The following is a 25,345-nucleotide window of genomic DNA, read 5'->3' on the forward strand; positions in this document are numbered from 1 at the left end:
AAAAATAACCCTCAGCTTTTATCCCTTCCCAAACCTCATTCTCCATCTAACCTATCTGACTACTTCACTCCTTGTAAAATTCATTGATTATCAGGAATGCTGCTTTGCTCTGTGTCTTGTAACGAGATGCCATGTATTGTGGTGTAGTGTTTTTTAATGTATTTGTAGTAATTTAAAAAGTACTTCAGGAATAATCAGTTGCAGTGCCTTTGAGTTGCTTCAGAAAGAGCATGCCAAGAGTAATGGTGTCTAGTATCTTTTTTGGCTGAGATGTCTGAGGAAAGCTTCTTTCTTCTGATAATTGTTTTTGTTCAACTTCCCTGTAATTTACATGACACTTGATATTTTAGCTTGTATATTATTCTGTTTTTCTCAAATGCAGCTGTTTCTATATTGTCTTCCTATTTAAAAATTATTTGTGGGCTTATTAATTTTTCCCTAAAAAAACAAAACAAAAAAACTAAAAAAGCACAACAAACTAAAAAAAAACAAAACAAAACACCCCAAATATAAGAAAACCCAACACTCACCCCCCCCCCGGAAAAAAAAAAAACCAAAACCAACTCCCATGGCTTTACTGGTCTGTAACAGACCCTGAAAGACTGTACCTTGGTCAGGCAATAGCTTCTGCAGCCATGGTTTGCATGATAGCATAGAAATGCTTAGTTTAAAGGTTTGTTTGTACAACTTACTGCATGTTCTTCTGGTTTCAGACTTTTGATGCAAATGACCTGTATCAGGGACAGAATTTCAGCAAAGTTCTCAGCTCTCTCGTGGCTTTAAATAAGGTGACTGCAGGTAAGTAGGCTCTGCTATGTCTTGATGTTTGTTTCAAATTGCCTTCAGTTCACATCAGTGTTACTTTATGACTGTTGCTGTACTTGTGATAAAACCAACAAACGCAGCATTTTAGAGTTTTTGTTGTAGTCCATGTTGTTAAGACTTTGACAGTGAATCCTCTGATTTCTGTAGTTGCCTTCGCTGAACAAAGAAGCTTTGCAGTGGAGCTAAGGCTGAGCCTTTTAGTTGGCAGGAATTCTTAGAAAAAGGGTCTGGGGTTTGGGTTTTTCCATTTTTTTTTTTTCTCCTGTTTGAAACACTAAAGTTGGCTTTTGCTCAGCTCTGTCATTCCCATGTTTGAACACCTTTTGTGAAGGTTTTGTCACTTTCTCCCCACTCTCCATTCCCCAGCACCATTTTTTCTTGTCAGTAATAAGAGGAGAGCCAAACATCTTTGGTCCTGTAAACCGTGCATGTTTCTTTTAAGTAGCAGTGAGAAGTCACAAGCCACCCACCTCAACTTCTTTGGTGGGAGGGAGAGAGCAGCAGTAATAGTACATAATTGGGGTATATCTGTGCTTCATGGTAGGGTGAAGCTGTTCTAAATGATACCAACTGGACCCAAGGATAATGAAGAAATGTTAACAGCAGTGTCCCTTTTTTTGACTTCTTGCTGCTCCATGGGGGTGCTCTGCACTGTCAGTAACAAGTTCAGGCTAGAGTCTGGTGAGAGAGAGATTATTTAAAAATGGACAATGGTTGTCAGTTTTCATGTGAGGAGGAAAAAGAAAGTGATAGAAAAGTCAGTGTTACTTTGTTTAATGGTAATATAAGTATCTTGTTGCTTCTATAGGACTTCTCTGGTCCATTACAACAGATTTTTTTTTCTGTCTATTTTTTTTTCTTGCATCAGGAAACACCACTTAAGGAGTGAGGTTAAAAAAAAATAATCTGTGTTCTAATGCGTAAACATGGGGTAATACCATTGACATACTTGAAGCCACGTACACTAGTTGAAGATACTGACTTTCATCTTAATGGCATGTGCAAATGTAGACCATTCAGTACATCTTTAAAACTGCTGCACACTGACCATAGCTGACTTTAAGAGGAGAAGGAGTGCAGCTGTTTGGTCCAGACATCAGTGGATTAATATCCACATCAAAACCCCACAATTGCGGCTGGCTCAGACAGAAAGGACCCAGGCTGATTCCTTTCATTGGGGGTGGTGGTATGGAAACCAAAAATCAAAACCACATGCAAACTGTGCTGTTGCCTCATTCCTAGGAGCAAGCAGAGATGCATAAATCTTCCCAAGCAACTGTTCTGCCAAACAGTTTTTGTTTAATTGGGTGACTGCATAAAAGGCATTTTAGACTCTTATCTCCCTACTCTAGTATTGAAGGATGGCTTTTAGATCTACATCAGAGGCAGCAAGGATTTCAGGTATACCCTGAGTTCTTCTGAGATGTGCCTTTCTGCAGTGGAAGGAGTGTGAGTAATAAGCACCATGACTGATGAAAGACTGCTGTGGATATACAATCCATTGAATGCCCAGCTTTGTGAGGGCTGGAATCAAGGTACCAGTTGCTGTTTGTAGACAGATAAGGAGAGAGGAGCTAGTATGGGGAAGCTGAGATAGTGGTAGAGAAGAAGAAAGAGCATTATTAACCCTGGAAATCTTTGGATGGAGGGGAGAAAACCTTCTGAAAAAACTGACAAATACTAATTTGGCAAACATGCACATACTGTTGCCATTAAAGATTCTTGAATTTTTAGTGGCAGAGTTGAATTTTTTTCCTGACAATAATCCCACTGAGAAATTAATTAAACATGTTTATTTGGTATTTTAATGGAAAGGGTAATGGAACCCTGCAAGCTTTCTAAGTCTGTCAAAAGTTCAAATTGATTTCAAAATACTCAGATATTATTGGTAAAAATACTTGCAATTCATGTGTGGTTTGTTTGTAATAATTTTCCTCCTTCACAGCTCAAATATGGGGAGTTTCTAATTCAAGCCTCAGAAGGTGCTCTTCTGTTGGCATATTAACTCTGCTGTTGTGAAATACAAAATTATGAGAATTAGGCCACAGTTAAATAAATCCCAGGTGGTGTGTTCTAGGGTTGCCCAGAGGCTGGAACATGCTGTCAGGAGCCAACCTGAAGTGTAAAACGTGAAGAGGAACTTGGTTACTTTGAGGGTGGCAGAGGCTGTCCAGAGAGGTGGTAGAATCTGTGGGGACATTCAGAACCCTCCTGGATGCCACCCTGTGCCTCTTGCTCCAGGTGAACCTGCTGTGGCAGGGTGTGTGTGGACAAGAGGGTCTCCAGAGGGCTCTTCCAACCCCTGACATTCTCTGGTTCTGTGACCCTGTTTTCTTGGATGAACTGTCAAGGTATGATGGTGAATTTGGTTCTTCTGTTCTTCTACCTGGCTGCAGTTAGAAAGCAAAGCAAACTGGACATGGAGATGTTTCAGGTTACTTCTAATCCTTAGATTCTGTTAGTTACTGATGGCTAGAGCAACTCTAAATTTTTGGGAGCATTAGAATTAGCTGTAAAGTTGTGATTTGCAAACAAAGCCCATGATCTAGTCCTGTTTCTTTCCTGGCAGTCTGAAAACAGTTGTATGTCCCTTCTGTAATGAACTATAATTCACTGGTGTTTATCTAAATGCAGTAGTCTTTAAATGCTTTTAGGAAAACAGGTTCACAAGGTGTTAGATATTTTTTAAGTTCAATTTGTGATGATACTATCCACAGAAAATATGCAGCTTAATATAAACAGCTATAATGCTGCACTATTTCACAAAGGAGTGTATATTTCTCGGTTGTTTTTCTTCAAAGGATTTTTGAAGGGTAGCAATGACTCACTTTAAAAATATGCACCTGAGAGGTTTTTTTCCAATCAGTCACTGCAGACTTGGAGCATCCCATATCAACAACACTTCTGTGCTTGTTGTCAGTCTCAAACCCTTTCTCTCTTGCTCCATCTCAGCTCTTGTTAGATTCTGTGCTGAAGTTGAAAGGTCTTTCCAGTTAAGATGAACTGAGAATTCCCAGGGAGCTGGGCTGCCCTGATGCCATAGCTACCCCACTCCTGGTCAGGGTGGTGGGATGAACCCTGCCCTGCCACCACCTCGATGGCTCCCACAGGTACCCCAGCAGCACCCTGGTGAGTGACACCACCCAACTCTGCCCTTTGGGTCGGCTTCTGGGTGTGCTTCTCAGGGCAGAGACAAGTGAAGAGGAGGAGACGTTTGAAGGGTGTTTTTTAAGCAAGCAGTTTTCTTCCTTTCTATTCCTCCTGTCCCCCCTCCTCCCTCTGAAGGAGAAGAAATAGCTTAGTTGGCAAAAAAAAGGGATGAGACAAAGGAACACGGGGAAAAAAGACAGTGGAAGGAATGTTTTAATTGAGAAGGAGATGGGATGGTGCGGGGAAGAGCAAAGAAACAGATGTGGCTGGCTTGACTTCAAGCAAGTTTTATGCATTTGAAATTCTTGGCCACTAGCTAAAATGATGCTGGTTAATTACCTTTAAACAGGCTGGTAGTGAGTAGGAATGGAGAAATACAACCCCAACTCTTCTGCTTTAAACAGCTCAAATTGTTTTCCTGTCTGCGTGGGGAAGAAACTGCCAGTGTCTCAGGATTTCAGATCACTGACTATCGTAATTTTTTAAAATCTCAAATTATCAAGCAACTACAGATACACTGAATCTGCTTTAAGCATCCTACTTTTAAAGAAGTAACCAGACATTATATGCAGATTTCTCAAATTCTAATACTTACTCTTCCACCCCCTCCCCCCTCCTACAGACATAGGGCTGGGCAGTGACTCTGTATGCGCACGTCCCTCATCTCATCGGATAAAATCTTTCGATTCTCTGGGATCCCAGTCTTTACACAGTAGAACTTCAAAACTCTTTCAGGGACAGTATCGGAGTTTGGTAAGTTCTAGAAGAAATGAAACATGCTGTGGTGTGGTTATTTTTTTTTCTTTTGAGAAGATTTATAAGTAAATATTAACCTAGTAATGTAACTGTTTATTCTTTTTCACCTCTGCATTTAAAGCCTGTGATGCTCTCTTTTTTTGCAGTTTTTCTTACGATGTTCTAAAGTACATGCAGCTTTCTGTGAATTTCTGAGTATTTCTTAGCTACCATTCCATGTTGTCTGTATATGCAGTGTCGTCCTGGATTTATTCCTTTTCAGTGTAAGGATTTGCTTTTTCAACAGCAAAAATTGCATTGTCTGCAACTTAGGGGATGATGATTGAAAGATACTCAAGCCTCAGTAAAAGTGCCACTTCTAATATGGGTAGTATTGTTAGATAGTCTGTTTCCTGTTACGTTTCAAGGTGAATCCTTCAAGTAGCCTTCAGGTGACTAAGCTGTTTGAGCAGTTTGTTTTACAATACAGCTGAAATCAGGGTGCAGTACTGTATTGAAACTAACAGATAAAAGTTTCTACTAGCTGAAATGTTTGTGAGGAGGATTCAAAATCCCTTCAGTAAACTGCTTTTTCCATGCATGAAGGAATTACTTTTTTAGAATTACTGGATTATTGCTTTGTGAAGCTTTAAACAAAGTGCTCTGCTTAAGCTTTCTTAGGTGTGGTTTGATGTGTTTTCCATGGTAGCAGAGCCCCCTGCATGTTCTTGCCCTAGGCCACTAACTCTAGCTCCCACACTGCTGTTCACCACCCACTTGTTTTTGCTGATGCAACTGTTTGTGGAATAGCTGCTAGCTGGATCACAAGTATTTAAACTGTTCTATCAGTTTAGAGCAACTCTACAAAGGCAAAGAGGAAGAGAAGTACAAGGAGGAGGGAAAGAGAGCCAGTGGCCAAACTCAGGACATTCTTTGTTTTTGCTACTGTAGATAATCAGTTTGGAACTGTTCTCACCAGTTTTGTACTCAGCTTCCTCCACTGGAGAGCCATCCTGGCAGAGTAAAGGGACTGTAGTTGATGTCTCCATGCCATGTGATTTTGCTGCTTAATTTTTAGCTTTTTTCTGTTTACTAAGGCAAACCTTTTTCTCATGTTGAGTAGTCAAAGTGGATGAAAACACACAATATATACAAGCAGAGGACTAAGACAGAGGCACTTGTTTGAAAATTTGTCAGTCTAGTCTGTTGAACCTTGAGTTACAGTATCAAGACATTCTGCATGTTATTAAAGTTGTGTATGCCCTCATTTTCCTAGTTTCTCAGCCACTAAAGCTTTGGTTGTTAAATTGTGATGCAATAACATTGCAGTGGGTATCAATTAAGCTGACATGTTGTGATCCCAGTGACATTACACAGTACATATTTTTTGCTACCTGGAGAGCTGACCAGGATTGCTTACACAGTATTTTCTTGCTAAGTTATTTTTTTTAGTCAAGCAGGTATTGATTCATACTTATGGTAGAGACAGATGTGATTTATATTCCTGTTCTATCAGTTCCAGTGCAGTGGATTGTATTAGGATTATTTAAAGCTGCCCAAACTTACGTTTTGTAGCATAGAAGTTTGTCCTAACTCTGAAGAAATGCATGTATTCAAAACTGACATCCAAGAATGAAATTCTGAATTTGATCATGATTAATTTGAAGGACTTTAAGAAGGAGCTAAAGTAGCTATTAGTGTTTAGCTGTTATACTACAGCAGTAATCTTCACATCTGTGGTAGGGGATGAGCATATAAATATATATATATTGCAAGTCTGACAGGCTGCAGCTTAGCTTTTCAAACCTTGAGGCAAATGATTTATGAGTATGAATTCAAGGTAAATTGCGTAACTGTTTCTCAGGTTTTGTGGAAGATCCCTGTCCTTCTCCATTGGCTGTCCACAGAGACTTGCACAATCAGGTGTGAAACCTTCCAACCTGATCTGTTAGAGGGGGAAAAAAGTTTTAAATTGCAGCCTCTTTACTTGCATCCAGCCTTACATTAATCCCATTTCAGTTCTGCCCTCTTCCCAGCTCAGAAGGTTTTAGAAAAAAACTCTAATGTAAAGCTGTTGTTTCTTTGTCGTTGCCAAAGGCAGTTTTAATTTATACTACATCTGGAAAATGGAATTTGGTTTTTTTGTGGGTTTTTTTATTTTTTAAGTAAGGATTATTCTTGTTTTAGTTCTGTTACCCCATTCTGATTTGAAGGGTCTGTAATAAGGCTGCTCACTGGACCGATAAAAAAACATGGATTAAAAACAACAGAAATGGTAAATGGTAAATCATCCCTTAAAAATGCTTAGAATAAAGACTTGTGGGTAGTGTTGTTTGTGGAGGAGAGTATATTTCTATTTTATAGTTATATCTGTCTTGTTCATGGAGTAGTTGTTTAAAGTCTGACATGATTTGTTCTTTGTCTTCTCGCTAGGACATGACAGATAACAGCAACCATCAGTTGGTGGTGAGAGCAAAATACAATTTCCAACAGACAAATGAAGATGAACTTTCTTTTTCAAAAGGAGATATTATTCATGTTACAAGAGTTGAAGAAGGAGGCTGGTGGGAAGGAACTCTAAATGGCAAAACAGGATGGTTTCCAAGTAACTATGTACGAGAAATAAAATCAAATGGTGAGTTTTGGAGCAGAGTGTATTTTGCACAAGTTCTTGCTTTAGGTAAAGCTTGATAGTTGGCTGACTCATAAATGGTAATGCTATTTAAGCTTGACAGTATTTACTGAACTTCATTCACTGCAATCACTAATGCTCAGGAACTCATACTCCATCACCTCAGTTTGCTATTTAAGTCCTATTTTTAAGTCCTCTGGGATGTTTGAGTTAACAGTAAACATGCATAAAGCTCCCCTGTTCTGTTTGCTTCTCTCTTTGTTGGGTTCTCTCACAGTTGGGTTCTCTGACTTCCTCAGTATGAATTCCTAGAATGCTGGATTTTGGCTCTGATGCTGGCATACTTTGAATTAGTGCTTTGGGTTGAAATAGTGATTTCCTTCAAATCTCTTCAGACAAAACCAACCCAACCCTCCCAAAACTAACAAAAAACTACAGTAAAAAATCTCTTAAGCATGTCCCATTGCTTAGAAACAAAGAAACACAGGAAAAATCCCTGATTCTTCTTAAGTGTTAGAGACTTTGGAAGATAATGTAGTTGTGATTTTTCTTTCTTCATTGTTCATGTGCCTTCCACTCTTCCTTTACACACTTTTTCTTCACTCTACACTGAAGTTTTATTTTGAACTTGATACAATGTAAGTGCCTTCTCTAAACATCATTTTCATGACACATATCAGTGCTAACATTGCTTTTTAATCCACCAGGACCTTGACATGGGGTGACGTCGTTTTTTTTGTGTGGTCTTTTTTTTAATTATTTTTATTTTTTATTTAATCTCTTATGTCCCTGCTTTCTTTCTTTCAGAGATTGGAGATAAATCTGGTAGAATAAAACTACTATTTGCATAAGTTTTGGTGGGGTTTTTGTTTTTGGTTTTTTTTTTTCAGGCAGTCATACAGATGCCTGATAGCAAACTTAAGTTGAGAGAGTAAAACTGTGTTTTTCAACTTGATTTGCTATCTGCAGTCTGTTTTTGCAGAATGCTGGAGTCTTAGATAGGATACTTTGTTATTTTCAACTAGATCCTCTTAAGCATAGTCAAGATGTAAGTCTTATCTTTAATGTTCTTCAGACACCTCTCAGATGTGGCTTATCCCAAAAAACAATTCCTGAAGCCTGTTTTTTCTTGTCTCTAAGTGCTGTAGCATTCTCTTTCAGCCATGATGATGATCTTGTCCTGTTACTTGTTTAAAACTTAGCCACAGAGGTCTTGTTTGTGTTTCACCAGTTTTCATCTCTTCTGACTCCTGACACTGGAACCTGGGTTAGCAGTCAGGCTCCAGAATGGAAGTAGCTTTTAAGAATGAACATACAAGAAGCAAAAGTTGCCAGCAGCTGAAGTTGGGAGAGTTCTTGCTCTTTTTTTTTTTTTTAAAGTATACTTTGATTGGGTGAAGTAACTCTCCTCAATAGGAAAGAAATGAAGCTGTGGGACCAAGGGTAGTACCAAGTTCAGTTTGACTCTTGCCACTCCTTGCAACCCTGTACAATTCTTGGGGGCTGAAATGAACTGCATCCAGTCCCAGGTTTAACTTTCACTTCTCACCATCAGAAAAATTTTCTGCTAAACTCTACTTTTCCCTCTGTTACAAGTGCTTGGTCTTTCTGGATTCTGTGGCACTTCTTGCATTCTTGGTGTGCTCTCGTGCTCAGATGCTCATACTGAAGGGAATACATGCCTGTGCTTTTTTCTCAGGAAGTTCATAGAATCATAAAATCGTCTGGGTTGGAAGGGACCTCTGAGATCATCAAGTCCAACCCTTCAGTTTGTTGCTTTTGTTTTCTCTGCTTTTACTGATGATTACAAAGTTAAAATTAGTATCCTGTAACTCTAGCTTTCTCTGGTCTTCTTTTTGAAGACAGAAATTGTCTCTAGCCTTTTCCAGTATTTTATATAACTTCAGTTGTGCTGTGTGTTTTTAAACATGGATGTGGCTAGTTTTCTTACTGCCAAATCAGCACAGCAGGTGCTGTTTAATTTATCAAACTACTGGTTTCAAGCTACTTTTCTGCCTTTGTAGGTGTGTGTTTGAATTGTCTGAAGTTGACCTCTTTATAATGAGGATGTGTGGGTGGTTGAAGGAAACATGACATATTAAGACCTTTTTGATAACTAAGTAACTCTCTTTCCCTGTTGAGGGGCAGATCAGCTTTTGTCCTTTACATCTGTGTGCTATGGAATGTTGTTTCTCCTGCCTTAATATCCATCTTAGCTGTATTTCAGCAGGTGACCTGGCTTCTTTTTCAGTTAATTTTGCTGCTTTGATACTTGATCATATCAAGTGGCAACTTCTTCCTTTGAGATGCCCCTGATTTTTGAAGGATTTGTTGTTCTGAGCCTTTCCCCTTTACTTTGTCACTATTGGGAATCCTCTTTTTACCCATAGTTTGAAGTTTACTGAATTTTTCATAGTTGAACGTCTCATTTTGCTGCTTTTCTTGGTTGTTTCCATGAAATCTGCTACTAACATTGCTATTCTGAATCAATATCTGTTTAGTGAGTACTGTTGAAGGTGCAAGGGGAAGACTTTTTCTTCTCCTTTATGTACTGAAGTGCATTGTCACTGTGTCCTGAGGTCCTGTCACAGCTTCCTTTGTTCCACTGTTCCTGCTGAAATGAGAATGTAAAGCTATTTACCACAATGATGTGAAGTTACACGGATGACTCTGGGTATTCATGGCAAGTTTGATCTAGGTTATGTGTGGCTTGGGGCTTGGCAGTCTGTTGTGCTTTTGAGCCCTTCCTATTTTGTTAGTCTTCATTGGTTGACATTTCTTGGGTTTTGATAGTCCTTCACTGTCCATTTTTCTTGACTTCCTGGCAACTTAAATATACCCCGTGTTAAGATTTTACTAATTCAGAAATGTTTTAAGTGCTTTTGTGTTTGAGCATGCGTTTAAAACACTAAAGTGCTTTTTATTCCCTGTTGTATTTTAAAAGGAGCCAGTGGAATTTGCTGTTTTGCAAGCTCAAATTCAAAATGTGTTTTCTGTCAGTGTTACAATGAATTGATTTAAAAAAATCAGAATAGGATTGTTGAAATATTTGCTCTTGATTAAGGTCTCTTTATAAACAAAATCTTCGTCCTGGATGTCTAAGCAGTTTTCACGAGTCTGTAAAATGTCCTGGCATCAACAGTATGTCTCCACCCTTTGGTCTTTTCTCATATGTGACTAAAAATACTGCAGCTAGTTAGAAATTCTGTACATTGTGTACACATGTGCCCATGTGTAACACAGCATTGTGTGTATGTCATTGTTGATGTCTTATTTGGAAAGTTGCTGGGAACTAGATAGATGGATTTTTGGTCTAAGTTAAAATTCTCTAATGTCAGATTACTCTGTATTTGTAATCTTAGTTGGTACAGTTGCTCTGAAGCGAGATATTCAAGGCAAGGAAGGAAGAGCTGCTTAGTAATGGGAACTGCCTTTATCCATGTTGCTTTCTTCAAGATTTTTAAGGCAAGTACACTAGATGATATATTGCAGAAGCAGAGCACGTTACATGATAAGGTATCTCAGAGTAGCTAAAACATCACAAAGCAGTGCCCATGTTTACCACATGGTAACTTGTTTGCTTAGCTATGTCAGAATGATTAGTGTTAGCACAGAATGCTAATCATGTGGGAGGTGATTTATGAATGGTTGTAGGACAGATACTGAGATTATTGGGCAAAGCACAATGTTTAGTGTTCTTAGGTTGGAGAAAGGACTGTTTTGTGGGAAATAAATTTGGTTGAGATGGAAAATTGTTTGTTTTGCTTCAGAGTGGGGGCTTTCTTTCCTCCCCACCTTCCTGACCCAAGGGGAAAGGAGGATTTGTTTTGAAATTGTGATACTTAGAATAAAACTTAAACAGAAGACAAAAAAAATAATTTATTTTCAGGTATGTACCTACACTGTAAGAATCAAAAATACTGTAGTTTCTCTCTTGCTCATTTTTTCTGTACGTTTTCATTTCACTTTTTAAACCCTGTAGCTTCTTGCTGTTGTTTTTTTGTTTGTTTGTTTGTTTGTTTTTTAGTGTTCTTTCATTGCTAGTCAGAATGTACTCTGGAATGAGAGGACTTTATTTTCATCCTGCTGTAGTGTTATACACAACAAAGGGTAAAAGATTGATACTGTGCAATCATGTCCGATATTTTGACAGTGTGGCCTTTCTGAGTGTTTTTTATTACATAAAACCAAATAGGGAGGAATGAAGGTAAAAGTGGAGTCTTGTCTCTTGCACTGCACCTTGTTTCTCTGTAAAATATGGCAGCTTAGTTTTGGGAGTTCCCTTGTCATGAAGAGGGATTCTTCAGAATGGGATGTGCATGCTTGGCTACAGTCAGATGCTAAACAGTTCTTTTTAAATAATCACATGGTCACTTGCTGAGTTTTATCAAAGTGTAATATCAAAGTGGCATGAGATCATACAGAAGGAAATGTAGCTTTGAAAAATGACATTGGATATGCCACAAATTAACATGTCATTAATTGTTTTAGCCTCTCTTCTGTTAGGCTTTCTTGATGTTAGTATCAGGCCCAGTGCAAATTCTGGTGTTAATGGTTCTTCTGGTTAGATGTTAAATGTGGGAAAAGGCCAGTGTATAAAGTTGAGTATCTCCTATACCCATCCTGTAGTGCCTGAGTGAAGGACATAGATGCTTTTAACTTAAAAAGACTGAGAAAAACCTACCAAGAATACTAGCTTTCCCCTTCCCTAACCATGTGCATTTGGAAAGGTGTTTTGTTCTTCTGTCAAGTGTTATTCTACAGGCATAAATAGAATAGAATTTGAGAAGTTACTTCTAGCTAGGGAAGAAGTGTTGGTAGGGTTGATGTTGCAGAGGGGGGTTAGTGATGTCTGAAGCAGGCTGAGAACAGTCTTAGCTTCCTGGTGTTGGATTTGAACCAGTTAGGCTTGAGAGACAGAGCTTGCTTTTACACTTCATCAGCAGGGACCACATAGCTTTTTGTGTCCCAGTTGGCACATCTTTTCTGCTGTACTGTAGGATGAAATAGCCCAGATCAAATCTTTGTGTCTAGATTACACACTCTGTAGCCCAGTAATGGAATCACATGGTGGTAATCTAGCAGCACTATGGCTGAAATGCTTTTTAGTAAAGTAGATCCTGAAGGAGTGCTTTGTGGAATAGCATGAAGCAGACTGTTGTGTGAAAATGAATGACAAACTGGAGATGTGGCAGAAGAGAGATAGGAGGGAATGGCAAGTAAAGTGAAGGGCAGTTAAAGAGATACTTCTGTATTAATGAAAATAGAATTAAACATTGGGAGGGGTTGGGTAAATTTCCTTTTACACTCAGGTAGATATTTGTAGAGGATAACTTAATTTCATTTTAGACTGTTGATGGCACCTTATGTGCATCTTAGGGAAAGGTTACAGAAGATTGAAGTTGTTTTGGTTATACTGAGAATAATTATTTGCTGGAAGACTAATGTTAAGAAGCCTGTGCCAGCCTCCTCCAGCCAAAGGTGTTCTGTTAGGTGACTTCTAGCTGGTTAATCCACTAGCCTGAGGGCACTTCAAAGCATTATCAAGTGTAGCTGGGTGCAGCTACAGGAAAGAAACTGATAGTAGTAACTTAACCTCTGGGTTTCACTTATCAGCTGGATAGGGTCTCTTCCAGTACTTGAGCCAGATGCATGTTGTTGTTTTTTTCTTTCAGTCTTATTGTAACAGACTTGTATTTGGACTGGGAGAAAAGCAGGGAGAAGGGAAGAATTTTCCATGTGGGAAAACTTGATGTCTGGCTCAGGTTGTTCTCTTCCAGTACTTTGAGAAACAGTTTATTGGAGTGGGCAAGATGTGAGGCTTTTGCTAATGTTTTCAAAACCTATGGACTTCATAGACCAGTGAACTTTTGTATATTCCCAATACACTGCATGGGAGTGACACCTGCTTGCAATGTTTAGTGAATTATGCTATATGTTTGTAAAAGTACCCTCACCTTCTGTCATGAAGGATAATAAATAACACCTTTGCTTATGTTAAGGAAGTGATTTCCTATGTGTGAGGATTTTGTTCTGTGTAATGCATTGTGCAATAAGCTAATTGCAACAAGACTGTTTCTTATTCCTCTTGATGAAGCAAGACAGTGCTTGGAGGCAGAATACCAGACGTGACAGACAGCTGGACTGATTTGCTGTGTCTAATTCTGTGTTTCTACAATAGAAATGGCCTCTGCATTTTACAAGCTGAATGTTGAGTATGGGAAAATTACTTGAGTGTGTGATTCTTCTATTGTGTCCTGTTTTTAAAACTGAATTTGATTGTGTCTTTCTGATGGATAACTGAGTCAGCTGAACAGCTGGTAATATAAAGGACTCTACATTTCAGCAAAAATTCTCCCACTTCCTTCAGCAGTTCAGGAGAAGTTAGGGCAAGGACATGTATTTTCACACCATTTAAGATAACAAAGTATCTGGAAGAAGAATTGGATTTCTGTGACCTTCTTTCTCCAGATTAACAAGGGTCAGGTATTTTCTGTATTATAAAATTAGTAGATGTATTTACATGTTTCATTAGATAACTCTGGTTTCTCCTTTCATGCTTTTTGGCACATGATTAATAAACCTTTAGGTATTTAATGAACCTGAAAGTCACTACACATAGAAGAATAAGTCAAGAGCTTCCACAGAATGAAAACAAATTACCAAGTTTGTGTAAATTACGTAATTTTCATAATTCAGTACAAAGAAACAAGTTGTAATTGCTGCATAAATGCATTATATATAAATATATAAATGAGTAGCATACAGCATGTCTTCAGGTGCTTCTTTCACGTTCAGTGCTGAATGACAAATCTGCTTGGGTTTATGGCTTTGTTTTAAGGGGGTAGGAGGCATCCTGTCATTTGGCATCACTTGGCTGTGTGGCAGAGCACGAGTGTACTGCAGGGCTCCTGGCTGAGAGCAGTGGTGTTCCCAGCTGGATCACTGCTGGGGCTGATGGGTTTTGTGCTGCTGCCTCACTTGGAAAGGGGGGTGGGTGAGTGAGTGGGGAATATTAACCAAAAGGATATTACTGTCATCTCTAAACGTTGTAAGGAGAAATGCTTTGCCCATGTTTGGCAGTTTTAAGACCGTATTTTATTTTTAGAATAGCTTCTTTGAGAAGAGTTCCAGTGCAATACAGAGAAAATCCCCTCGGATACCACATGGGTGCTCTTGGGGTCTGAGCTGCTCCTCAGGGGCTGAAGTCTGAGGTCCAGCTGCCCTGCCTGGTGCTCCTGGCACTGGTGGGGGTCCTGTACCTGTACTCAGCTCATCTGAGATGGCTGTGTTCATTTGGCTGCAGCCTGAAGAAGAACTAAAAGAGCCAGGAGACAGTCCAGGAGGGGCAGGTACCACACCTGCTGTTCCCTGGTGTTTCCCTGGTCAGCAAAACTGTCCATGGGAATTTTCCATAGCTTGGCCCTTAGGTTGCCTGGCTGGGCTTCTACTGGAAAGGCAGGTCTCTATCTGAGACTTGCATAATTTATTCCTAGTGGCCTGAGGTATCAGGTAAATGAGAGTTAAATTATTCATATGTGTTTATGAAAATGTGTTCGAAACAGAAGCTTGCTTTAAAAAAAAAGGTAAAGCTTTCAAAGTTTCATTATGCTTTCCTTTTTTAACAATTTGACATTTAATTGTTTGGCTACAAATTACTCAAATGCTTGTTTGAAATTTGCATATTAGAAAAGCCCTTATTAAAAAAAGAAACACAAATGAAAACACAATGTCCTGATAAATACAGTCTCACAAATATTCTCAGTTGGTTCGGTGTGTACTGTTTGAAAATAGCTGTTGTGTGGTTTTGGATTGTTGTGGTTTTTTTTTTAATTGCAGTCGCATTTGTTCTTAAAAAAACAATTTTGGAAAAGCTAATTTTATTGACTGATTTCTGGTTCTGGGAATATGAATGGGAGTTTTTCTGCTTGCCTTCGTTGAGGCTAGAGCTTCATTCATTGTGAACATACAAACCTATTTGATGCTTTAACTATATTTTCAAGTACAAGTATGTAAATTTCTCAGTGAAGTACAGTTTTCACTTATGATAAATATTTTAAAGCAGTTTGTTTGACCTCTAGTGTTGAGCTGTGAAATAGCACCCAACTGACACAAAAATATCTTGCATTTCAGAAAAACCAGTCTCCCCCAAATCAGGTACATTGAAGAGTCCACCTAAAGGCTTTGATACGTCTGCAATTAACAAAAGCTATTACAATGTGGTGAGTGATCCTTTTTCCTCTATGTGAGCTTTTGTATACAGTAGAAAGTCATTTAACTAAACACTCTTATCTGCACAGAAAATTTGGCAGTCTTGTCAGAGCTGTGGTGCCAAAACTAGATAGGGGTTTTTGTGAATTCTCATCTAAACATGATCATTATTAGCTTAATAGAATATCACACATACTGATTCTTCAGCATGATGCAAAATTATAGTCTAAAGTGAATGAGTAATAGGCATGTCTGTAATATATTATGCTCCTTTTATTTGCTTTTCTAGTTGTTAATTTCCCTTTCTTTCCCCACCCCTCAAATATACAGCCTATAGTCTTTCCCAGTATATATGAAGTAATGAAATTTTGCTGTTTCAAAGTGATTAAGAATATTTTTCTCTTTTTTTGTCTTGAACATGAGATTGAACATGTGGAATGAATTTGTCTCCTTTGTGTTCATGCTTATAAATCAACTTTGGGAGCCTTTCCTTTACAGTGATAGATTGCTTTCACAGCAAAGCAGTATAGACAGTCAGCCTTTAACATGCCCCAAGGAATTCTTAACCTAAATACTCATACTTCTTTAGTAAATGTGTGTAAGAAACATATCCAGGTCTGTATTTAAAGGTGGTGGTGTAACCATTTTGAGGATCCTTTATTTACTAACAATAGATATAAATCGGGAAGCAAAAAGCCTCGTACTGTTTGTTAACCACTGCTCCCTGCTGGTAAAAAATAAAAATGTAAGGTTTCTTTCCTTATTCTTTGAAATAGATGTTATTGTTTTTCATTTTCATTGTCAGGTTTTAGCAGGCATCATAAAGCATCATTTTATGCTTTTGTCTTTTCTGGCATGAATAACACCAGTCACATGGGAGAACAGAGCAGCTTTGCATATAATCCACTAATTACAAACAACAGGGCGACCTCCTGTTCCTCCCCTGGCTTGCCCAGTGCCTCTCTGGGCCATCCTTATCCCATGGGAAAGGGGGGACTGCAGTTGTTTGGCTGTTGCATCCCAACAGCAGCCAGTCACAGTGCAAAGTACCTGTGCAGGCACATTTTCCCTCCAGCCGCTGGAAGGAATGATCTTCCTGTGGCCCATCCAGCAACAGAATGTTGGATAGCTCTTTTTGTTTTTCATTTTATCTCTCTAAGTAATTTTTTTTCCAAGTTGCTGTTGTGTGTAGCAATGATTGTCTTCTATGTTGTTGCTTTCATGGCAAAACCAAGATTTTTTTGGTACAACTGAAGTGAATGCAGCAAAGAGAAGTTTAGTTCCTTCACTAGGCAGAAGGCTGACCTTACTTAAGTTTAAATACTATGTTTAATTTTTAATAAAAATAAATTGTCTGTTCTCTTGAAAACCTTTAGATTTGAGTTGGTTTTGGTTTTGTTGGAATGTTTTTGCTTTTTTTTAAAGGCAGTGTTAAATACATTCCTCATATATATTCTTATATTGTTATTTCCCTGCTCAATCTTAGTATGATAAATAGTAAGAATTGCAGCTGCTTAATTTGGGCTTAACTAAAACTCAGTTTGACTGTGTACAAAATGTGTTGAATCTTGTAGTTGCATAATTTACTTTGTAAGAGTAATACAGGCCACTTTGAGAACTGATAGTGTACATCAGGCAAAATAGTAGGAAGCAAATGTTTGAATGTTTGTAAAACATTAGTTAAGGTGGCTAAGGTATAAAAAGCCATACAATTCTGGAATACCATCTTTGGATTGTGTGCTTTTTATAATTGTTCCTGGGATAACCTATGATAATAATCATGGAGACTCAAGTTACTATATATTTTGACAAACAGCTATAGCTGACTTTTAAAGTAAGACTTCTAGCTATTTGTTAACTGTGGAGGATATAATGGGGTGGGGGGAAATGTCCAGTTCATAACAATATATATAGTGAATTAGAGAACTGGCCCTAGAGTGTTCTTAAATATGTCTCTGGTGGACGGGGTCATTGTTTTCATGTTTTTCCACAATGTGGCAAATACCTTAACTTTTTTTTTTAAGTTCACCATTTTATTCTTTAAATAAAAAGAATGAGAGGATGTGCTGTAGAATGCACTTTGTTTGAAAAAACTACTAAGTGCTTCCTATGGCAATATAACTAAAAAATTGATTTTTATTAAGTATTAAATATGTAATTATTTTTACGTGTAGATAAGACAAACAACAAACTCACTCACTGAAGTGAAAGCAGTTTAACTGAGTTGAGTTCTGTTTTTATAAGTAAGCTGCAGGTATGGGACTTCCCTGTGCCAGAAGTCTTACTATCAGTCTGCACTGGTAACAAAATTGAGCATATACTAAGGCAGAAACCTTTGACAACTGGTAGCTAAAAAAAATGTAGTCCAAAATAAAGAGGTTACAATCTGTGTTATTGGCTCTCTTAACAGCCAGTCATGGTTTGAGGCTGGTACTCTAGGGCTGCTTGCAATTTTTGTGTTGTGGCTGTCTTCCACCATACAGGTAAGGGCCAAGATTCTGTAAACTTCATGGTTGTTAATTGCAGGGTTTTTTAGGGCAGGATTTGTGCAGGTGCAGGCAGTACTTCTGGGGGCATTTGTTGTTCTGAGGACTAAATTGAAGGGTAGTTCAGACTTAATTCAGAGAGTGGTAGAAGATGCTATGATAATCTCTCTGGTAGAAAGGTTGGGACAGGCTAAGGGGAAGGTGCTTAATGTAAAGAGAAGATGGCTTTCACCACTTCCCTCTCTTCATCAGCCCGTTATGAACAAGCTTTTTCTTTTTATGGATTCACAGAGCTGTATCTGAAGTTCATAAGACAAATCACATACCTTTTAGTCTCAGTGTTCTTTATTAGCTGCACCTTGCACTAGGTGTCACTGAAAAGACAGAGCACATTTGGTTTTTCCTTACATTTTGCCTGGCTTGGGAATGCAGGTTAGTAGAGAAGGGGTAGTGCTACAAGGTCTTGTCCTCCATAAAATGGTACAAATCTACAGCAGTGTGTAATATGAACCAGACTTGTGATCAAGCATGAAGCATTTTTTGTATAGAAGTAATTTAGTAGCCTGTTGCTGAAGATGTGGGCGTATTAGTGCAGGTTATTCCTTGGAAACAGAGCGTGCATTACAGAGTTTTATTTTTACTTGGTAATCTCTTGAGAATTTATAACTTTGTTTACAAAATAAAATGCTTATCTCTGCTTACAGGAAATTGCCTTGAGATTAAGTTCTAAAAGCAGGCAAAGAAATGGGCAGCTCTCTCCGTTTATTTTTCATTTAAGTGTTTGAGAAGTGGTGGAAAATAAGGACTCCTTTTGAGGCCATACTTTTGAAGTTGGGTCAAGACTTTGTGTTTACTGAAGTTCATGAAAGTTTTTAAGGACCCTTGAGATATGGCATACTTGGGTGGTGCTTTATATTGCCCCCCTTCAAGGGCCTGTTACAGGGGGTTCATCTCTCAGATTCTTGTGGAAAATTAGGTGTTGATCACCATTTTGCTGAAGTATGTGGTATTTCAGTTGAGCACCATACGACTCCCATAAAACAGGAGTGTTCTCACAGGGTCATGCCCAAGCATAGCTGTGAAATCTGCCTTTTCTCCCTCTGATTCGGAAGGCGATCTGCTTCATGTAGGTCACCTAAAATCAATTTTTGGGTGGTAGTTTTTGCCTTTAGGGAAAATATCTGGGGTTCTGTGTGACCGAGTCGTTAACTGTGCTTGAATTTTCCACGCTGTGCAGTTGACAGAGCCTGTGCTGTCTGAGCTCAGTTGTCTGTGCCTGCTATTCATCCGTGTTAGGGATTGCAAGATCTGCCACTTGAGTGCTGCTCATCTGTGCAAATGTTGTGGTGGAGTTGTGGAAACAAGGTCTTCGAGGTCTTATGGGATCTTGCAGCAGCCAGAACGCCCAGAAAGCGGGAAAGGGAAGAAAGGTGATTATTAGAGCATGAGGGAGAGATGTGGATGTGAGGAGTGTGAGAGTGCTCTGGTGCAAAAACACCGAGTGTCACTGCTGACTGCACACTCCAAGCCTTTAATCCTCAGCTTCTCCGTGGGGTAGGTAAGTCAAGCTGGAAGGATGCAAGAGTTCACAGAACTGATGTTTTAAAAGCTATGTTGGCAAGACTATTGTTTTTAGAAGAGAGTCGAAGTAAAAGAATGTTGTATGCAGAGCAAACTGCACTTGTAGTAAAAAAAACAAACGGGGAAATAGATTTAATTTGTTTTGGGAAGTGTTTAAAACGGCATCTGTCTAAAGTATTCTGTAACCCTGTGAACTCCCAGAATAGCAGCATAAGTTCATCTTAGTGCTCTGTATATGTTTTGTAGCATGTTTATAATTGCTTTTTTTTTCCCTCCTTTAAGCCATTTTCTTCCACTCCCTTATTCTCTGTATTGCAGATAAAACCCTCAAATAAAAATCCAAACCAACACAGGAAAATAAGAATTCTGTACAATGTGAAACTAGTTTTATTTCAAGCTTATCAAGTAGTTTATTACAAAGAATAGACCTACACTGAGAATTTGGTGCAGCCTTTCAAGATCTCTAGCAAATTTGTAGATTTTTTTTTTTTTTTTTTTTTTTTTCTAGTAAGGCTGTTTAGTTTGTCATCAGGACACTGCATTTTTGTCATTGGCTTTCAGTTTCCTATTCCCTGCTACTGGATGTGCAATGACTTTGGGCTTGGAGCTTTTTGTACAAAAAGCTATATTGGAAAACACTGGTCTCGCATTCAGTTTTAAACCTCATGGATCCTGAGTACTGTTATTTCCATGTTAATAGTTCAGTGCTTTAATTTTGTATATGGGTAAGAGAATGTGGAGTTTAATTAGTGCTATGATCAATGGAGATTTTTTTTATTCTTTTTTTTTTTTCTAAGTGCTAAAAGCCCCCCTTCCTTTTAAAAAAGTGTCCATTTTGTATTTTATGGTGTAGTTTCCTTGTTAGTAGCTATAACTTTCCCTGTGATGTTGTTCTGTCATAATGTTTAGCAGAGAATGGAGACATTTTAATCTTCAGTTCAGGATTCAGATTTCCAACAAAAGAATGAACTCAAAACTGGTCTCTCTCTCTCCAAATGAATAGAAGCATTGAAGGAATAAGCAGAATCAATGACACCAATGAAAAGGAACAGTGAATTCTTCATTGACATACTGAACTATTTAAAGTTATTTCATCAGGTTTGCATTTAGGAATGAATGGCTTTTTTTCTTTCCTAAGAGGCTAGTGACTACAACAGTGAATAATGCACTCGATTATGGTCGTTACTATAAATGCTGAAATGAGATATTACTGTAGGCTTGACAAATATGGTATGTAGCAAAATGAGAAAGTTTGTGGTGTGGCTTATGACCAGTTAATAGCAAGATGTTTTCAAAGCTCAGCTGTGTTCCCTGAGTTACATTTAGTTTTCATGGTTGTCTTGCTAAATCATTAACTTTTTGGAGGCAAAAAGCAATCTGTCTGTTAGAAGCACAGTAGAACTTTGTGTGAATACATTGGAGGATATTCTAAAGCAGATTCCCTGGAAATGGCCCCATAAAATGCTTTCTTGTACACATTTTGGGGGTATTCCAGTTGTTTGATTTATATTAATGCAAGAACTAAGTGTGTGCAGTACTTTATAAATTTGTAGCTTAATGTCAGAATCTGTTGTAATTTTCTTATGGTAGTGTATACTGTCACAATCTTGGCTGAATGTTAGGCAGCTGCATTTGAAAAGAATACAAAAATGGTAATCAGATTGCTAAGTAAAGTTCACAATTACTTGATACTTTGCTCTTCTATCTGGAAGGTCTGAATATTAGAGTTCATCTAAGTAAGCAGTCCCTTTGCTGGCAAGATGAGCTGCTGTGTGCTGTAACTGAGACTGAGTGAACAGTTTAAGTTTTTGTTTCTCTTGCAACTTCTAATGTACTTTACTAACCTCAGATCTTTGTTTTGAAGTACATAGGAGGAATAATTACTCCTAGCTTTGGAAGAACATACTGTATAGCTCAATTTTTCCAATTAAGGTTTAAGTGCAGAGAAATTCTTGTTAGCTTACTTTTTTTTTACAATATGACTAAAGAATGGCTCATCAAGTGTATGTGGTGATATTTTTTTCCTGTGAATTTCATAAATGTATAGTATGTAATGTTTTCTTGCTGTTATTTAAATTTTCCTAGTGCTAAGTAGATTTTAGTACATTTTAAAATGTCTATTGATTTGAGCATTTTGAAATCTCTTTAAAAATACCAATTAGCAACTGTTGTTTATTATAGGTGCTACAAAATATATTAGAAACAGAAAATGAATATGCTAAGGAGCTACAAACAATGCTTTCAAACTACCTGCGACCATTACAAGGCAGTGAAAAGTATGTGAGTTTGTTTTGGTGTTTTAAGTTTAAGATATCTTGGGTGTTGGGGAGGGTTTATGTGGTAAAAACTTCAATGTTATTGTGTGTTTTCTTTTGTGGACTGTGATGCAGGGCTTGCTTTTATTCAGTTTTCTTGCTGACTAAGACAGATCCTGGTCCTTGGTCCAAGAACCAGTAAGCATTGTCTTTTAAGATTGTAGCTTTTATTAAAACACAATTAGTCAATAACTGCAAACCTTAACACTTTTTTATTTACCTTGGCTCCAGGTTAAACTCAGCAAATACTTCATACTTGATGGGAAACCTGGAAGAAATAAGTTCTTTCCAGCAAATGCTTGTACAGTCTTTAGAAGAATGCACCAAGTAAGTACTATGCATACCAGATACAGTAAAATTTGAACAAGCAAATATTTTTTTTCATTATTTTGCTTGTTGTGTATATTGGTATTTACAATGCTGTTTGTTTGCTTCTCTCGCTAGAAGGATAGTTGCTACAGCAGTGCAGTAATAAATATTTGGATAATGCATTGGTTGCTTGTGCAGATAGGTATTGTCCCTTGGATGCAATTGCAGAGGTAGGAATTTTGATGTAGTTTGGAGACAACTTATGAATTTCTTTGATGCAATTGCATACCAGTGGGGAAGTGGTTGAGGAATTGATGGGTTTTGTTCTGGAGGCATGAATTTTAGGTCTTAAGAGTATGAGGAGAAGTGAAGGGAACTTTAGGTGTGATGTAGCAGTGGAGGAAGAGGGGAAAAGTTACTGCACGAAGAGTCCTGTGTCTCATATCCCTGTCCTGAGCAAATGGTGGTTGTCAAAATGTGCTGGAAGACACATGTGGAATAGACAGAACAATATCAATAAAATTTAGCCTCAACGGCTGTGCCACACCATGTAGGAAGCATGAAGCACAGAAAGAAGGGGATGAAGACACCTGTCCTCCTGCCATAGGTTAAGTTGAAGTGGTAGCTGAGTATTTTTCAGCCTGTACCTTAGCAGTTTGGGGTGCAAATATGAAGGGGACCATACCCCATGTGAACTGTCCTAACACTTTTATTGTGTTGAAACTAATGAAAGTGTAATATGTTTCTAAGCTCAGTTATGTCCTTTTCCTTGCCTGTGTTTTGGTTTTGTCTGTCCACATGATGAGCTAAGAAGGTAAATTCCTAATCCAAATTTACTTATTTTCTGCCAAGATAGTGATTTGAATTGCTGCTGGGGGCTTAGATGAGTTTTAGTTGGCTTGGGAGTACTTGGCTGTGAGAAGGAAGGAACATTTTGGGTGGAGGAGGAGGTCCCTCTTTCGGCAGGAGTGATTTCTAGATCGTCTCAGTGTGTTGTGTTTAGACCTCTCTTTCTCTGAGCTCTCCATGTGAAGAGGAGACAGTTATGACAAAGTATAAGCTGATCTCCACTAGGCAGTGATGTATGTCTGGATCTGTTGCTGACTTTGGATCAAACGTCCTCCTCCTGTGGGGCTTCTCTTCCTCTCTTCTGCCTCTGGACAACTTAGGCTGGGGAGAATGGAAAGGTGTAGTTCAGGTGACTGCTCAGCAGTGGAATGCAAGTGTTCTTGAAATGACTTCTGTGCTGTGTTTGAGAAAGAAGGATGTTTTTTTCTGACAATACTGACTTCATCAGTTAAGTGTCTAAATCCCTGATAATTACCATATATCCACATACTTTTTTCTTTTCTTGTCACCTCACTTTCTGTTATCTCATTCTGTTGCTACTGTGATTTTTTTTTTCTCTGAATCAGAAGCCAGAGAAGTGAAATACCTTGCCTCAACAGACCATCATCTTTTAACTTTTGATTAAGGTGCTCTTAAAAAAACAAGAATGGCAGAGCATATGCCTTTAAGCAAATATTTAATGCAAGCATTGTTTCAACTTGATATGTAGATTAATGTGATTTCATGGTGTAACTTAAAGCTCAGAAAGCTTATTTAGAATTCCTTCCTTGATGTAAACTCTATTGGAGTACATTCTCACAGTGCCCTTTTCTTCTTCCTAGTAAGTGAAATATTGCTGTGTAATGCATTAGGGACATAATGAGTGCTAGTAGGTGGGCAGAGGAAGTAATGCCTCAGGGTTACTGAACAGTTGCTGCAAATATCTTTTGTTACTTTCTTTTCATAAATGTGCTGGTCATGCCAAGGTGTAGTTTGTTTAATTTTCATCATAGTTTATTGACTTGAACATCCAGCGTCCTCCTGTTTTGAATATAATTCATCATAATTCAAATCATGTAGAAGAATGCTTGCCTTGCTGCCTTGTTTTTTGTCATTTTGCCATGCTTTTTTTGGCCGGTAAACCTGTTCTGTAAACTCAGAGTAGCTTCCAAGCTGAGAATAGATTTATCATTTTATTTTTTTTTTTTTTTTGGCAGAGAGCTCCTAATTCCATCATTCAGGCACTTCATACCGCAGCATCCAACATGGTGTTTTTTCCAACCTGACTTGTCAGAATGACCAGATGCCAATGTCCTGCCAGTTGTAGTGCCACCAGCCTATTTTGACAAATTCCTGTTCTAGAGCATGAGCTTTTAATGATTTTTTTTTTTTTTTAATTCCAAACCCTGTTTAAGCTGGTTTGTCATTTAAGTTTTCTTTTGACAAATCCTGGCAGGCACTTCAGTGACAAACTTTCTGGTCCTTTTCTTCTTTTTGCCTGCACCACTTTTTAAAAATTTTTTATTATTTTTTTAATCCTCATGTTGTTCAACATTGGAGTTGTGTTTTTTTCAGAAGACTTAATACTGTAGTGGGCTTTTTGTGTGTTTTGGGGGAGGGAGTTGTTTGGACATGGCTTGGTTTTAGTTGTGTACCATCTTCCCACCCTGCCTGAACCTGGAAACTCTCCTCTTGTGGTGTTAAAAGTTTGTCCTCTTTGAACTTGTCCAGGTCAGCCTTTGTTGCAGTATCACTGCTGTTTCTGTGGGCTGATCCATCTGTCACAGGCCAGGAAGCACTTTCTGTCTGCCTGCTTGGATCCTGGGCACTGTCAGAGAGATTCAGTTGGGGTTACTTTTACCTTTATGACTGCTTCATTTACCAAGCAAAAGAATCATATGAAATGAGTCTTAACTAATATTGAATTCGAAACTTATGGCTAATCTGCTTCAGAAGCACATTTGGTGGTTTTCTTTCTGTTTTGTTTTTGGGTTTTTTTTGTTTGGGGTTTTTTTTTTTTTTTTTTTTTGACTGATCAGCTTCAAGTGCATTTTGTTCTGATGGATGGGAAACAGCTGTAACCAACAAGGCAGAGAGATGCTGCTGCACTCTTCAGTTGTGAAAGGGCAGATTTCTGACAGCAAAATGGGGCAAGAGTGCTTTGTTCTCTGGTCTCTTGAAGATAGAAGGTGGTCTAGTGCTTTAAGTTCTCTTTCCAGATGTGTGATCTAGTGCCAAAGATGAGTTCTGCCATGGTTCACACAGCTGACGAG

General features: G+C 38.3%; 1 protein-coding gene across 10 annotated transcripts in view; it reads left to right on the forward strand.

Moving 5' to 3' along the window:
• The window catches only part of ARHGEF7 (Rho guanine nucleotide exchange factor 7), a 122,749-nt gene that overhangs the window by 49,434 nt on the left and 47,970 nt on the right, over window positions 1–25,345 (forward strand). For 7 of the 10 annotated variants that reach the window (XR_011725813.1, XR_011725808.1, XM_071743603.1 and 4 more), the window contains 6 exons: window positions 714–798; window positions 4,598–4,728; window positions 7,144–7,345; window positions 15,476–15,564; window positions 21,802–21,896; window positions 22,167–22,262. Coding sequence is in view for 7 of the 10 variants with exons in the window: in XM_071743603.1 (XP_071599704.1) it covers window positions 714–798; window positions 4,598–4,728; window positions 7,144–7,345; window positions 15,476–15,564; window positions 21,802–21,896; window positions 22,167–22,262 (698 nt within the window). In the remaining 3 variants the exon portion in view is untranslated. Of the gene's footprint in view, window positions 1–713; window positions 799–3,151; window positions 3,177–4,597; window positions 4,729–7,143; window positions 7,346–15,475; window positions 15,565–19,356; window positions 19,470–21,801; window positions 21,897–22,166; window positions 22,263–25,345 lie in introns of those variants that run through there. The other 3 variants (XM_071743644.1, XR_011725816.1, XM_071743653.1) reach the window with 3 other exon arrangements.

This window comes from Heliangelus exortis, chromosome 1, assembly GCF_036169615.1.
Source record: "Heliangelus exortis chromosome 1, bHelExo1.hap1, whole genome shotgun sequence".
Taxonomy (NCBI): domain Eukaryota; kingdom Metazoa; phylum Chordata; class Aves; order Apodiformes; family Trochilidae; genus Heliangelus; species Heliangelus exortis.